At 37.9% G+C, this 13,574-nt stretch overlaps 1 protein-coding gene across 2 annotated transcripts in view; it reads right to left on the reverse strand.

Annotated features, from left to right (window-relative positions):
• Positions 1-13,296, reverse strand: part of VPS13B (vacuolar protein sorting 13 homolog B (yeast)) — an 873,819-nt gene extending 860,523 nt beyond the window's left edge. Inside the window, exons 1-2 of one of the 2 annotated variants that reach the window (XM_011931782.1) lie at positions 13,215-13,288; positions 12,629-12,804 (exon numbers count right to left, since the gene is read on the reverse strand). In XM_011931782.1, coding sequence (XP_011787172.1) covers positions 12,629-12,775 — 147 coding nt within the window. In that variant the 5' untranslated portion in view covers positions 12,776-12,804; positions 13,215-13,288. Of the gene's footprint in view, positions 1-12,628; positions 12,805-13,214 lie in introns of both variants that reach the window. The other variant, XM_011931791.1, reaches the window with a different exon arrangement.
• Positions 13,297-13,574: the final 278 nt, after the last annotated feature.

Consider the following 13,574-nt stretch of genomic DNA (forward strand, 5'->3'; position numbering starts at 1 on the left):
GCTGAGATCTGACCACTGCAGTCCAGCCTGGGCGACACAGCAAGACTCCGTCTCAAAAAAAAAAAAAAAAAGAAAATCCTTCCTAGCTCGTTCTACAAGGCCAATATTACCCTAATAACAAAACCAAACAAGGAAACAACAGAAAAAGAAAACAAGACAATATGCCTGATGAACACACATGCAAAATCCTCAACAAAATACTAGCAAACCAAATCCAATAGCACAGCAAAATGATTATACACCATAATTAAATGGGATTTATCCCAGGAATGCAAGAATGGGACAAAAAGCTTTTCCTCTAAGAACTGGAAAAAGACAAAATGCCCATTTTCACCAGTCTTATTCAACATAGTACTGAAGTCCTAGCCAGAGTAATTAAGCAAGGGAAAAAAATTTTTTTGAACAGGGATCCAAATTGGAAAAGAAAAAGTCAAATTGTCCCTATTTGCAGATGACATGATCTCACAAGCAGAAATACCTAAAGACTCTATCAAAAAACTCTTAGAACTGATAAATTCAGTAAAGTTGCAGGATGCAAAAATCAACATATAAAAATCAGTAGTGTTTCCTACAACAATAACAAACTAGCTGAAAAAGAAATCAAGACAGCAATCCCATTTCCAATAGCTACAAAAAATAAAATACCTAGGAATAAATTTAACCAAGGAGGTAAAAGATCTCTACAAAAAAAGTGACAGAACACTGGTGAAAGAAACAGAGGAAGACACAAAGAAATTAGAAAGACATTTCATGTTCATATATTGGAAAAATTGTTGTTAAAATGACCCAAAAAGATCTACAGATTCAATGTAATTCCTACTAAATTACCAATGCTATTCTTTACAGGTACATAACAAGCAAAGATAAAATCTGTATTTGGCTACAAGACTCTGAATAGTCAAAGCAATTCTGAACAAAAGAATAAATCCGCAAGCATCACAATTTCTGAATTCAAAATAAACTACAAAGCTATAGTAATCAAAACAACATGGTACTTATATAAGAACAGACATACAAACCAGGAGAACAGAACAGCAAAACCAAAAATAAACCCACATATTTAAATCCAATGGATTTTTAACAAAGGCACGAAGAACACACATTAGGGAAAGGACAGTCTCTCCAATCAATGGTGCCATGAAAACTGGATATCCATAAGCAGAAGAGTGACACTTGATCACAATCTCTCACCATATACAAAAATCAACTCAAGATGGACTAAAGACTTAAATGTAATTCCTGGAACTATGGAACTACTAGAAGAAAACACAAGAGAAAATGCTTTGGGACTTTGGTCTAGACAAATATTTTATTGTATAAGAGGTTAATATCCATAATATACAAGGAACTCAATAGCACACATGCACGCACGCACACACACACACACACTCACACACACTCACACACACCCACAGAGACACTCCAATTTTAAAATGGGCAATTGCTCTGAGTAGACATTTCTCAAAAGGTGACATATAAATGGCCAACAGGTATATGAAAAATGTTCAACATCACTAATCATAGGGAAAATGTAAATAAAAACCACAATAAAGTATCATATCAGTTAGAACAGCTATTACCGAAACAAACAAACAAACAAAATACGGTGAGGATATAAAGAAAAGAAAACACTTACACACTTGGTGGGAATGTACATTAGTAGCCATTTTGAAAAACACCATAAAAGTTCCTTAAAAAGCTGAAAATAGAACTAGATATAATCCAGCAATCCCACTACTGGGTGTATATACAAATAAAATTAGTATGATAAAGAGATACCTTGTACTCCCATGTTTATTGCAGCTCTATACACAATAGCAAAGATATGGAATCAACCTACCTATCCATCTACAAAGGAATGATGGATAAAGAAAATGTGGTATAGGATGGGTGTAGTAGCTCACACCTCTAATCCCAGCACTTTGGGAGGCAGAGGCAGACAGATCACGAGGTCAGGCATTCGAGACCAGCCTGGCCAATATGGTGAAACCCCATCTCTACTAAAAATACAAAAATTAGTCGGGTGTGGTGGCGTGTACCTGTAGTCCCAGCTACTTGGGAGGCTGAGGCAGAAGAATCGCTTGAACCCAGGAGGCAGAGGTTGCAGTGAGCCGAGATTGCACCACTGCACTCCACCCTGAGCAACAGAGGAAGACTCTGTCTCCAAAAAAAAAAGAAAAGAAAATGTGGTGTGTACGCACAATGGAATACTATTATGCCAAAAAAAAAAAAAAATATATATATATATTGTCCTTTGCAGCAACACGAATGGAAATGAAAGTCATTATGTTATGTGAAATAAGTCAAGCACAGAAAGACAAATATTGCATATTCTCACTCATACACAAGGCTGGAAAAGTTGATATCATAGAAGTAGAGAGTGTAACAGTGGTTACTAGATACTAGGAAGGTAAAGAAGAAATGGGGAGTATGAAACATTATACTGGGAGATACAAAATTATAGCTGGACCAGAGGCTGGGACGGGTAGAGCCAGTGGAAGGGGCAAGGAGGAGAGATGGTTAGTGGGTACCAAAACAATAGAATTAGTAAGACATAGTATTTGATAGCACAACAGGGTGACTATAGTCATTAATAATTTAATTATACATTTTTAAATAAGTAAAAGAGTACAATTAGGTCGTCTGTAACATCAAGAATGCTTGAGGGAATGGATACCCCATTTTACATGATGTGATTATTAAACATTGCATGCCTGTATTAAAACATCTCATGTACATCATAAATACATAGACCTACCAAGTACACACTAAAATTAAAATCAAAAATCAAAAAAGAACTACAAAAAAAATTACAGTTGGATGAGAGGAATAAGTTATAGTGTTCTATAGCACTGTAGAGTGACTACAGTTAACAATAATTTACTGTAGATTTTCAAATAGCTAGAAGAGAGGATTTTGAATGTTCCCAATATGAAGAAATGATATACGTCTGAGGTGATGAATATGCTAACTACCTTGATTTGATCATTACACATTATATACATGTATCAAAGTATCACTCTGTGCCCTATAAACATATATAATTATTATATGTCAATTTTTAAAAGGCAAAGATTATCAGGCTGAATTTTAAAATATAACAAGATATAACTATATGCTCTCTAAAACAAACACATTTTAGATTCAAAAACATAAATGAGTTGAAAAGAAAAAGATATGCAAATAGTAACAGCAGAAAGCTGTAACAATTATACTAATATCAGACAAAAGAGACTTACTTTTTTAAAGTTACTAAAAACAAAATGAGACATTTTATAAGGATAAAAGACTCCCTTCATGCAGAAGATATAAAACATTTATGAACATAGCAACAAACCCTTGAAATACATATAGCAAAAACTAAGAAAACTGAAAGAACAAACAGATAATTCAACAATAACAGCAGAGACTACAATATCTACTTACAATAGTGGACAGAATAACTGGACAGAAAGTCAACAAGGACAGAGAAGGTTTGAACAACATTATCAACCAGTTATACCTGACATCTACATATCTCTAATGACTCCATCCAATAACTACAGCAACTGCAAAAATACATATTCGTATCAAGAGAAGTCAGAAAATAATTGATCTGGGTAAAAATGAAAACACAATATACCAAAATTTATGGGATGCAGCTAAAGAAATTCACAGCTGTAAATGTCTGCAACAGGAAAAAAAGCCAGCCTGGGCAACATACAAGACCTTGCCTCTACAAATAATTTTTTGTTTTAATTAGCCAGACGTGATAGTACATGTATGTGGTCCTAGCTACTTGGGAGGCTGAGGTAAGAGCATCACCCGAGTCCATGTGGTCAAAGCTGCAGTGAGTAATGATAAACACTGCACTCTAGCCTGGGCCTTGTCCAAAAAGAAAAAGAAAAGAAGAAAGAAAGAGATCTCAAATCAATAATCTAAATGTCCACCTTGAGAGTAGAAAAACAGAATCAAACCCAACCCAAAACAAGGAAAAAGAGGGACCACAATAACAAAAAGAAAAAGAAAAAAAGAGGGACACTCTTCAGAATGATTTGTTTCAAGTATATTAAACAATGAGATGTCATGATACTAAATATGTATACACTTAATAACATAACTTTAAGATATATAAAGTGAAAACTGACAAAACTAAAAATGAGAAATAGACAAATCCACAATCATAACTGGAGGTTATACCTCCAGCTATGGCTATATCTGCAGACATACCTCAACATCTAGTAGCTGACAGAATAAGCAAACAATGAAAAGCCATACGGATTTATAAGATTTGAAGAACTCTAATGACCAATTTCTGGTAAGTGATATTTACAGAACGCTACAGCAACAAGTGCAGAATACACACTTTTTATCAATTGCACATGAAACACAGAACAGACTATATATTAATTTATACATTTTAATAAGTTAAAATCGTACAATGTGCTGCTGACCACAGTGGAATTAAATAGAAATCAGTAACAGAAAGATAATTAATAAATTCCTAAATATTTGGAAATTAAGCAATATACTTCTAAGTAAGCCAAATAATAACCCAATAATCAAAGAAATCAAAATGGAAATTATAAAATGTTTTTAACTTAATGAAAAGACAACACGAAATCCCACGTGTCAGTGCTAAATATATGGTTAGAGAAAAAAATTACAGCATTACATATATGTATTTCAGTAGAAAAAGACTGAAAAAAAAGCAATGACTTAAGTTTCCAACTCAGGAAACTAAAAAAAAGAAAAGTAAATGGAATCCAAAAAAAGTGAAAGAAATTATAAAAATAAGAACAAAAATAAATGACAAAGCACAAGTACAACTCAAAAAAGAATCAACGAAAACAAAAATTATTTCTTTGAAAATATTAATAAAATTAGTAAGACCCTAGCAATATTGATGGAAAAAATACAAATTACCAGCATCAGGCATGAGAAGAAGATATCACTGCAGATCCTATAGATAAATTTTTTTAAATCAGGCAGCTTTATAATAAACACCAGCCTGGGCATAAGGCGCTCACGTCTATAATCCCAACACTTTGGGAGGCTGAGGTTGGAAGGTCATTTGAGCCCAGGAGTTAGAGACCAGCCTGGGAAACATGGCGAGACCTTGTCTCTACAAAAAGTATAAAAATTATTCGGAAATGGTAGCACTGGCACTCAGAGGAGGCAGAGGTGGGAAGACAGCTTGAGCCTGAGAGGTCAAGAGGTCAAGACTGCAGTGAGCTGTGATCATGCCACTGCACTCCAGCCTGTGCAACAGAGTGAGACTTTGTCTCAAAAAATAAAAAGTAAAAAAAAAAAAAGTAAACAACAAAAAACCCAACTGTACTCCTTACATGTAACAATTTAGAGCAGGGCAGCAAGGGCAGCAAACTTTTTCAGTACAGATGGAGACAGTAAATACTTTAGGCTTTTGCAAGCCACGCAGTCTCTGTCCTAGCTACTTAATTCTGCTGTTTTAGGGTAAAAGCAGCCACAGACAATAAACAAAATGAGTAGCTATGTTTCAATAAAACTGTATTTATAAAAGCAGGCCCAGGACACAGTTTGCTGATCCCGAATTTTCAAAAAATAGGGAAATTCCTTGAAAGATACAACTCACCAAAACTGACAACAGCAGAAATAAGTCTAAATGATCCTACATATCTTAAATTAAATCAGCAGTTTATAACTTTACATCATAACCCAGATGACTTGTTTAATTTTTCCTTAAAAAACTGAGAAGTTGGTAATCTCACACTTCCTGATTCTGAAACTCACTACAATGCTACAATAATCCAAACAGTGTGATAGTGTCATAAAGGCAGACATATAAATCAATGGAATAGTATTGAGAGCCCAGAAATAAACCCTCACATCTATGGTCAAATGATTTTTGAGAAGGGTGTCAAGACCATTCAGTGTGAAAGTACAGATATCAACAAATGGTGTTGGGAAACCTGAATATCCACATTTTAAAAAAAGAGAGAGAGGTTGCGACACTACCTTATACTATGTAAGAGCAAAAAAATTAGAAGAAAACACAGGAGAAAAGCTTCATGACATTAGATTTGACGATGATTGGATATGACAGCAAAAGTCCATACAATGAATAAGAAAAATAGCTAAGTTGAACTTCATCAAAATTAAAAACTTTGGTGTATCAAAGGATGCTATTATAGAGTAAGATGCCACTGACAGCATGTGAGGAAACATCTGCAAATCATGTATCTGATAAGGGATTGATATCCACAATACATACAGAACTCCTATAACTCAACAACAACAAAAAACAAAGAACCCAATTCAAAATTGGGCAAAGGACTCAAATAGGCATTTCTCCAAAGAAGACAAACATAGCTAATAAGTACATGAGAAAAGAGGCTCAACATCACTAATCATCAGAGAAATGCAAATTAAAACCACATTGAGATATCATTTCATACCCATTAGGTTAGCTATATAAAAAAAAAAAAAGTAAGACAACAAGTGTTAGTGAGGACATGGAGCACTTCGAACCTTTGCACATTGCTGGTAGGAATGTAAAACAACGCAATCACTGTGGAAAACAGTATGGTGATTCCTCAAAAAATTAAACGCAGAATTATCATATGATCTAGCAATTCCATTTCTGGGTATATACCCAAATAAATTAAAAGCACAGTCTCAGGTATATTTGTACACCTACCTTCATATCAGCATTATAGCCAAAAGATGAAAGCAACCCAACTATCTATCAGTGAATAAATGAATGAACAAAATGTGGCATGTACATATAATAGATTATTTAGACTTAAAAACAAAGGACATAGTAGCATATGCTACAACATGGATAAGCTTTTTTAGACATTGTGCTAAGTGAAATATGCCAATAACAAAAGAACATTGAATGATTCCACTTATATGAGGTACTTAAAATAGTCAAATTCATACAGTCATAAAGTAGAATGGTGGTTGCAAGGGGTTGGGAAGAGGGGAAAATAGGGAGTTAGTGTCTAATGGGTACTTCCCAAATTTCAGTTTGGGAAGACGAAAATATTCTAGAGATAAGTACCAGTGATGGTTGCACAACAATGTAAACATAAGTAATATCACAGAATTGTACATTTAAAAATGGTTAAAATGGGCCAGGCATGATGGCTCATGCCTGTAATCCCAGCACTTTGGGAGGCCAAGGTGGGTGGATCACCTGAGGTCAGGAGTTTGAGATAAGCCTGGCCAACATGGTGAAACCCAATCTCTACTAAAAATACAAAAAATTAGCCAGGCATTGTGGTGGGTGCCTGTAATCCCAGCTACTGGGGAGACTGAGGCAGGAAAATTGTTTGAACCCAGGAAGCAGAGGTTGCAGTGAGCCAAGATCGCACCATTACACTCCAGCCAAGAGTGAAACTCTGTCTCAAAAAAAAAAAAAAAAGTTGAGATGATAAATGTTGTATTATATATATTCTATCACAATTTAAAAAAAACTACTAACATTGATCTTAAACTGTCAGAGATTATAAAAAGAGGGAATACCTCACAAATAAATCAATAAGGCCTATATACACACACACACACACACACACACACACACACATACATGACATTCAAAACCAGGAAACAACATTCCAAGAAAGGAAAATCATAGGCTAGTATCGCTTATAAGCAAATACACAACAAAATCAATCAAAATTTAACAAATTGAATCCAACAATATGTAAAAAAGATAATATATAATCAGGTTTATTCCAGGAATTCAAGGTTAAGATTTGAAAACAATGTAATTTACCACGTTAATAAAACAAGAGAGAAAAATCATGTATCAACTCATTAAATGTAATATTTGATAAAATTCAGCATTCATTTATGATTTTTAAAACTCACTGGAAAAGTAGTAATACAAGAGAATCTCAACTCAATAAAGGTTATTTATAGCTAACAACATACTTAATAGTAAAACACTGAATACTTTCCCACTGAAATTGGAAACAAAAAAGGATGTCTATTCTCATGACCTCTACTCCACATTATATAAAAGGCCCTAGCCCAGTGCAATAATGAAATAAAACGAAATAAAAGATACAAGTATTGGATAGAAACATGTAAAACTGTCATTATTTGCAGATGACATGATTGAACATGGACAATCCAAAAGAACGTACCAAAAACTGTTAGACGTTTTGGGCCACTGGATAGGTCAACATACTAAAATCAATTTTATCTCCCTGTACTGGTAACAAATTATTTAAAAATAGAGGGGTTTTTTTGTGTTTGTTTTTTGAGACAGAGTCTCACTCTGTCGCCCAGGCTGGAGTCCAGTGGCGCGATCTCGGCTCACTGCAACCTCCACCTTCCCAGTTCAAGTGATTCTCATGCCTCAGTGTCCCAAGTAGCTGGGATTACATGCATCAGCCACCACACCTGGCTAATTTTTGTAATTTTTAGTAGAGATGAGGTTTTGCCATATCGGCCAGGCTGATCTCAATCTCCTGACCTCAAGTGATCCACCCACCTTGGCCTCCCACTGTGATTGATTACAAGCAAGAGCCACCACACTTAGCCAGAAAACAGGCTACTTAACCATCAATTAAATGCTACTTAACCATCAATAAAATGCTACTTAACCATCAATAAAAAGAGGTAAAATTTAATTAAATACATGCAAAATTTCTTTAAAAAGTTCAAAACATTGCTGAGAGAAATTAAAGGCCTAAAACTATGGAAAGCAATGCTTTGTACATGAATTGAAAAACTCAAAACTATGTCAACTCAATATGTTAATTCATCCAAAATTGATCTATAGATTCAATGTAATCTCAGCAAAAACACTAACAGCTTTCTTTTTTAGAAATTAATTATAAAAGTTACAAGTTGAAATTAAAATGTATATGATAGGCTGGGCATGGTGGCTCATGCCTGTAATCCCAGCACTTTGAGAGGCCAAGGCGGGTGGATCACCTGAGCTCAGGAGTTCGACCAGCCTGGCCAACATGGTGAAACCCCGTCTCTACTAAAAATACAAAAATTAGCCAGGCGTGGTGGTGCACACCTGTAATCCCAGCTACTAGGGAGGCTGCAGCAGGAGAATTTCTCCACAGGGAGGTGGAGGTTGCAATGACCCCAGATTGCACAACTGCACTCCGGCCTGGGCTATAAAGCGAGACTCTGTCTCAAAAAAAAAATAAAAAAATAAAATATATGTGGAAATACAAAGGACCTAAAATAGTTACAAAAATCTTGAAGGTGAAAAGAACAAAGTTGTACTAATTACACTGAGATACCAAGTCTTATTATAAAAGCTACAGTAACCATATGGATAGATAAACAGACTACTCAATAGAATAAAGAGTTCAGAAACAAATCCACACACATATGGCAACCTGATTTACAGCAAAGGCTTACTGTAATTGAGTAAGGAAAGAAGAGTTCAACAAATGGTATAGATCAACTATCAGTGGAAATAAATTAATCTTTACCTCTATTACACATATGCAGAAAAACAAATTTGAGATAAATCATGGAATTTAATAAAGCTCCTAAAAGAAATATAAAAGAATATATGTTGTTGGCGTAAGCAAAGGTTTCTTAAATAAGACAAGAAAAACCCTAACCACAAGGGAAAAGATTGATAAACTGGACTTCAGTAAGATTATTAACTTTTATTCATCAAGACACCTTTATGAGTAAAGATACAAGCCACAAACTGAAAGTAAATACTGCAAAACATCTATCTGGCAAAGGACTCATTTCCAAAATATATAAAGAATTCCTGGCCGGGCACAGTGACTCACACCTGTAATCCCAGCACTTTGGGAGGCCGAGGCAGGCGGATCACGAGGTCAGAGAATCGAAACCATCCTGGCTAACATGGTGAAACCCCGTCTCTACTAAAAATACAAAAAATTAGCTGGGCATGGTGGTGGGTGCCTGTAGTCCCGGCTACTCAGGAGGCTGAGGCAGGAGAATGGCATGAACCCAGGAGGTGGAGCTTGCAGTGAGCCGTGATCATGCCACTGCACTCCAGCCTGGGCAACAGAGTGAGACTCTGTCTCAAAAAAAAAAAAAAAAAAGATTTCCTATACATCAATAAGACAGAAAATTCAATCTTTACCAAAGGAAAAAAGACTTAAGACTTCACAAAAAAAAAAAAGATAGCTAAATGGCCAATAATATAAAAACGTCATTAGTCATGAGGAAAATAGAAGTTAAAATTACAATGAGATATCACTACACACCCACTGGAAAGGCTAACATTAAAATAACAAACATACCAAGTAGTAGCAAAAATGTGAAATACCTGGAATGCTCATAAGTTGTTGGTGAGACTGGAATTGATATAATCACTTTGGAAGACTATCTGGCAATACGAAATGAAAACACAGGCTAAACACAGGCCCTACCTTCTAGGTATACACCTAAGAGAAATTAATACTTATCTTACCAAGACAGATGTACTGGAATGTTCATGGAAGCTTTCTTCACCAGCCACAAATATTAAAAACCCAAGTGTCCATCAAAAGGAGAATGTGTAAGTAAATTGTGGAATCTTTATGCAATGGAATAGTACTGACAATACGAAAAACAAACTCTTCTAACAACAGGGGTTAATCTTAGAAAGGTTGAAAGAAAAAAGCCAAACATAAGTGATTCCAATTTTTTTGAGGTTCAAAACCAGGTAAAACTTATCTATGTTGACAGAAGTCAGATCACCAGTCACCTCTTTTAGGAGTGAGGAGTACATCCCCCCACCCCAGATGGAGTCTCACTCTGTCGCCCAGGCTGGAGCCCAGTGGTGTGATCTCGGCTCACTGCAACCTTCCCCTTCCGGATTCAAGCAATTCTCCTGTCTCAGTCTCCCGAGTAGCTGGGATTACAGGCGCATGCCACCACGCCCAGCTAATTTTTTGTATTTTTAGTAGAGACATGGTTTTGCCATGTTGGCCAGGCTGGTCTCGAACTCCTGACCTCATGATCTGCCCGCTTTGGCCTCCCAAAGTGCTGGGATTACAGGCATGAGCCACCGCGCCCAGCCCGGAGTACTTAATAAAAGTAAAACAGGTGAGCCTTTTGGGGTGCTGGAAACATTCTATTTTTTTATTGGACAGTAGTTGCACAGGTGTAAAACATTTTTAAATTGAGCTCTTGGCCGGGCGTGGTGGCTCACGCCTGTAATCCCAGCACTTTGGGAGGCTGAGGCAGGCGGATCATGAGGTCAGGAGATCGACACCATCCTGGATAACACGGTGAAACCCCGTCTCGACTAAAAATACAAAAAATTAGCAGGGCGTGGTGGCGGGCGCCTGTAGTCCCAGCTACTCAGGAGGCTGAGGCAGGAGAATGGCGTGAACCCGGGAGGCGGAGCTTGCAGTGAACCGAGATGGCGCCACTGCACTCCAGTCTGCGCGACAGAGCGAGACTCCGTTTCAAAAAAAAAAAATTGAGCTGTTACACTTGGGATTTGTGCTCATCAAAAAAAAAAAAAAATGAAAATACTAAGCCACTCAACTAACCTTGGAAACAGGAAAAAGAAGCAGCCAGGAGTATTATTTCTTAGTGTTAAGTCTAGACTGACTTAATAAAAGAGTAATAAAAGAGGCTGTGGACTATAACTAAAAATTATCAATAACTATCACTGTCAGATTAAGTCTTCCCTTATCTCCTAAAAATCAGTTGGTCCCTGATTCTTCTGAGCTTGCACAGATCCTCAAGTCTAACAGAATTTCCTGGCATGTTACTAATATAGGTAATAAATGAATTAATGAATATGTGATCTTTGAAGTTAGAGTTCTTTTGCATCAGACCAATCTCATGTTAAAAGAAACTAAAACGATTAATAAAGAAGTTTCTAATTTTACTGCCATTTTCAATGTATCTACTCAACACTCTGAGGATGCTGTGGGAAATGTCATCTTTCCTCACGATCTGAACCTGGTTTTTTTGTTTTTTTTTTTATCTTTTTTTCCCCTCAACCCCCACCAGCCAGCCACCCTTCCTGATGGCTTTCAAAGCCTTCCACTGACCAAAAAGGAGAATGAGAATGTAATATTTTCCAGGCTTATACAGAATTTTGACAACATAAATTAGCACATTCATAATGCTTGAAAATTGACTAAATAGAACAATTCTGACATGAACAATGAAATCGTCTTTCTGTCAAGGTAACTTTAAGTAATCCCATTCTAATATACCGTCACCTGGGAACAAACTATTTTTAAAAATTATGCAGGTCAGGCGTAGTGGCTCACGCCTATAATCCCAGCACTTTGGGAGACCGAGGCAGGCGGCTCACCTGAGGTCAGGAGTTCGAGACCAGCCTGGCCAACATGGTGAAACCCCGTCTCTACTAAAAATACAAAAATTAGCCAGGCGTGGTGGTGCGCACCTGTAATTCCAGCTCCTTAGGGAGGCTACGGCAGGAGAACTGCCTGAGCCCCAGAGGCAGAGGTTGCAGTGAGCCAAGATCACGCAACTGCACTCGTCTGGGCGACAGAGCAAGACTCCATCTCAAAAAAAAAGAAAATAATGTAAAATAAGCCCCCCTTGTTTCAGGGCAGTTCAAAATACATCAGTAGAAAAGTTTCGTTTTTAGAGTACAAAGTCAAGGCGTAGGATACAACAGATTACCGTCTAAACAAGTTGAAAACTGTTTCCAGTTCATGACAGCTACATAGCTTACCTGTTCCAGCACATCCAACTTTAACTCGAGCTTGCTAAGTACCACGTCTCCACCCCATAGTGAAAGCTGTAGATCTGACGGCTTTAAGTTCTTGATGTAGCGATTCACATAGCTCATTAAAATTGGAGTTACATATGACTCCAGCATCTTTTAAGGTAAGGAGTCAAAGTCGGAAGCTGAAAGGAGTAGATAGAAACGTTATAAGTCGGCGGTATAGTGAAGGAAAGAGCGTTAGTTATCTCAGGCCGAAAGCAGTAAGTCCCCACCAAAGCGGCCGTTCGCCTCCTCTTAGAAGCCGAGAAAACTCAAGAGGACTCCCAGCTCCAGCTGCGACTTCCTCACAACTACGACACCCCTTGCCCAGTGAAGTAAGGGAGGAAGATGTAGTGACCAGAAGAGAGCGGGTCCCTCAGACAGGAAGAATGAAGTGAGGCGGACTGCCCTTCGGCCGTAGTAGCCCTTCACCAACCCAGCCACTCCGCTAGGCCCTCGCTTCCCGGAACCCAGCCGGATCTGCCACCATAGAACGAAAGCTAGAAGGCTCCCCCTCCCGCTCCCGCTCCCCAGCACTCCACTCTCCGCTCACACGCCAGAGTACCGCCGCGTCCCCTCCACCTCCAGGTCCCTGGCACCCACCCCCGCCGGCAGCGCTGCTCCTGTACCGCGCCACTTCCGGGTGTGCCCTACTTGGTGTTCAAAACAAAGTGTCCCTCCACGGCCGCCACTCTACGCAGCCGGACCGAATTTCTCAGGCTAGAGAAGCTACTCTGCGCGTCTTCGTGGAGAAGAACTGTTGCGTACGGCTAGCCAGGGTCCCAGCTGCGACCCTGCTAGTTAGTATAAAGATCTAGGAGGTGTCTGAGGGGGTGGGGGGAACCGTAAAGGTGAAACACCCGAGATCCGGAAGTGGCGCTCCGGGGAAAGAGTGGCTGCGGGTGCTGGGGCC

The sequence above is a fragment of the Colobus angolensis genome, unplaced genomic scaffold (genome assembly GCF_000951035.1).
Source record: "Colobus angolensis palliatus isolate OR3802 unplaced genomic scaffold, Cang.pa_1.0 Scaffold121, whole genome shotgun sequence".
NCBI lineage: Eukaryota > Metazoa > Chordata > Mammalia > Primates > Cercopithecidae > Colobus > Colobus angolensis.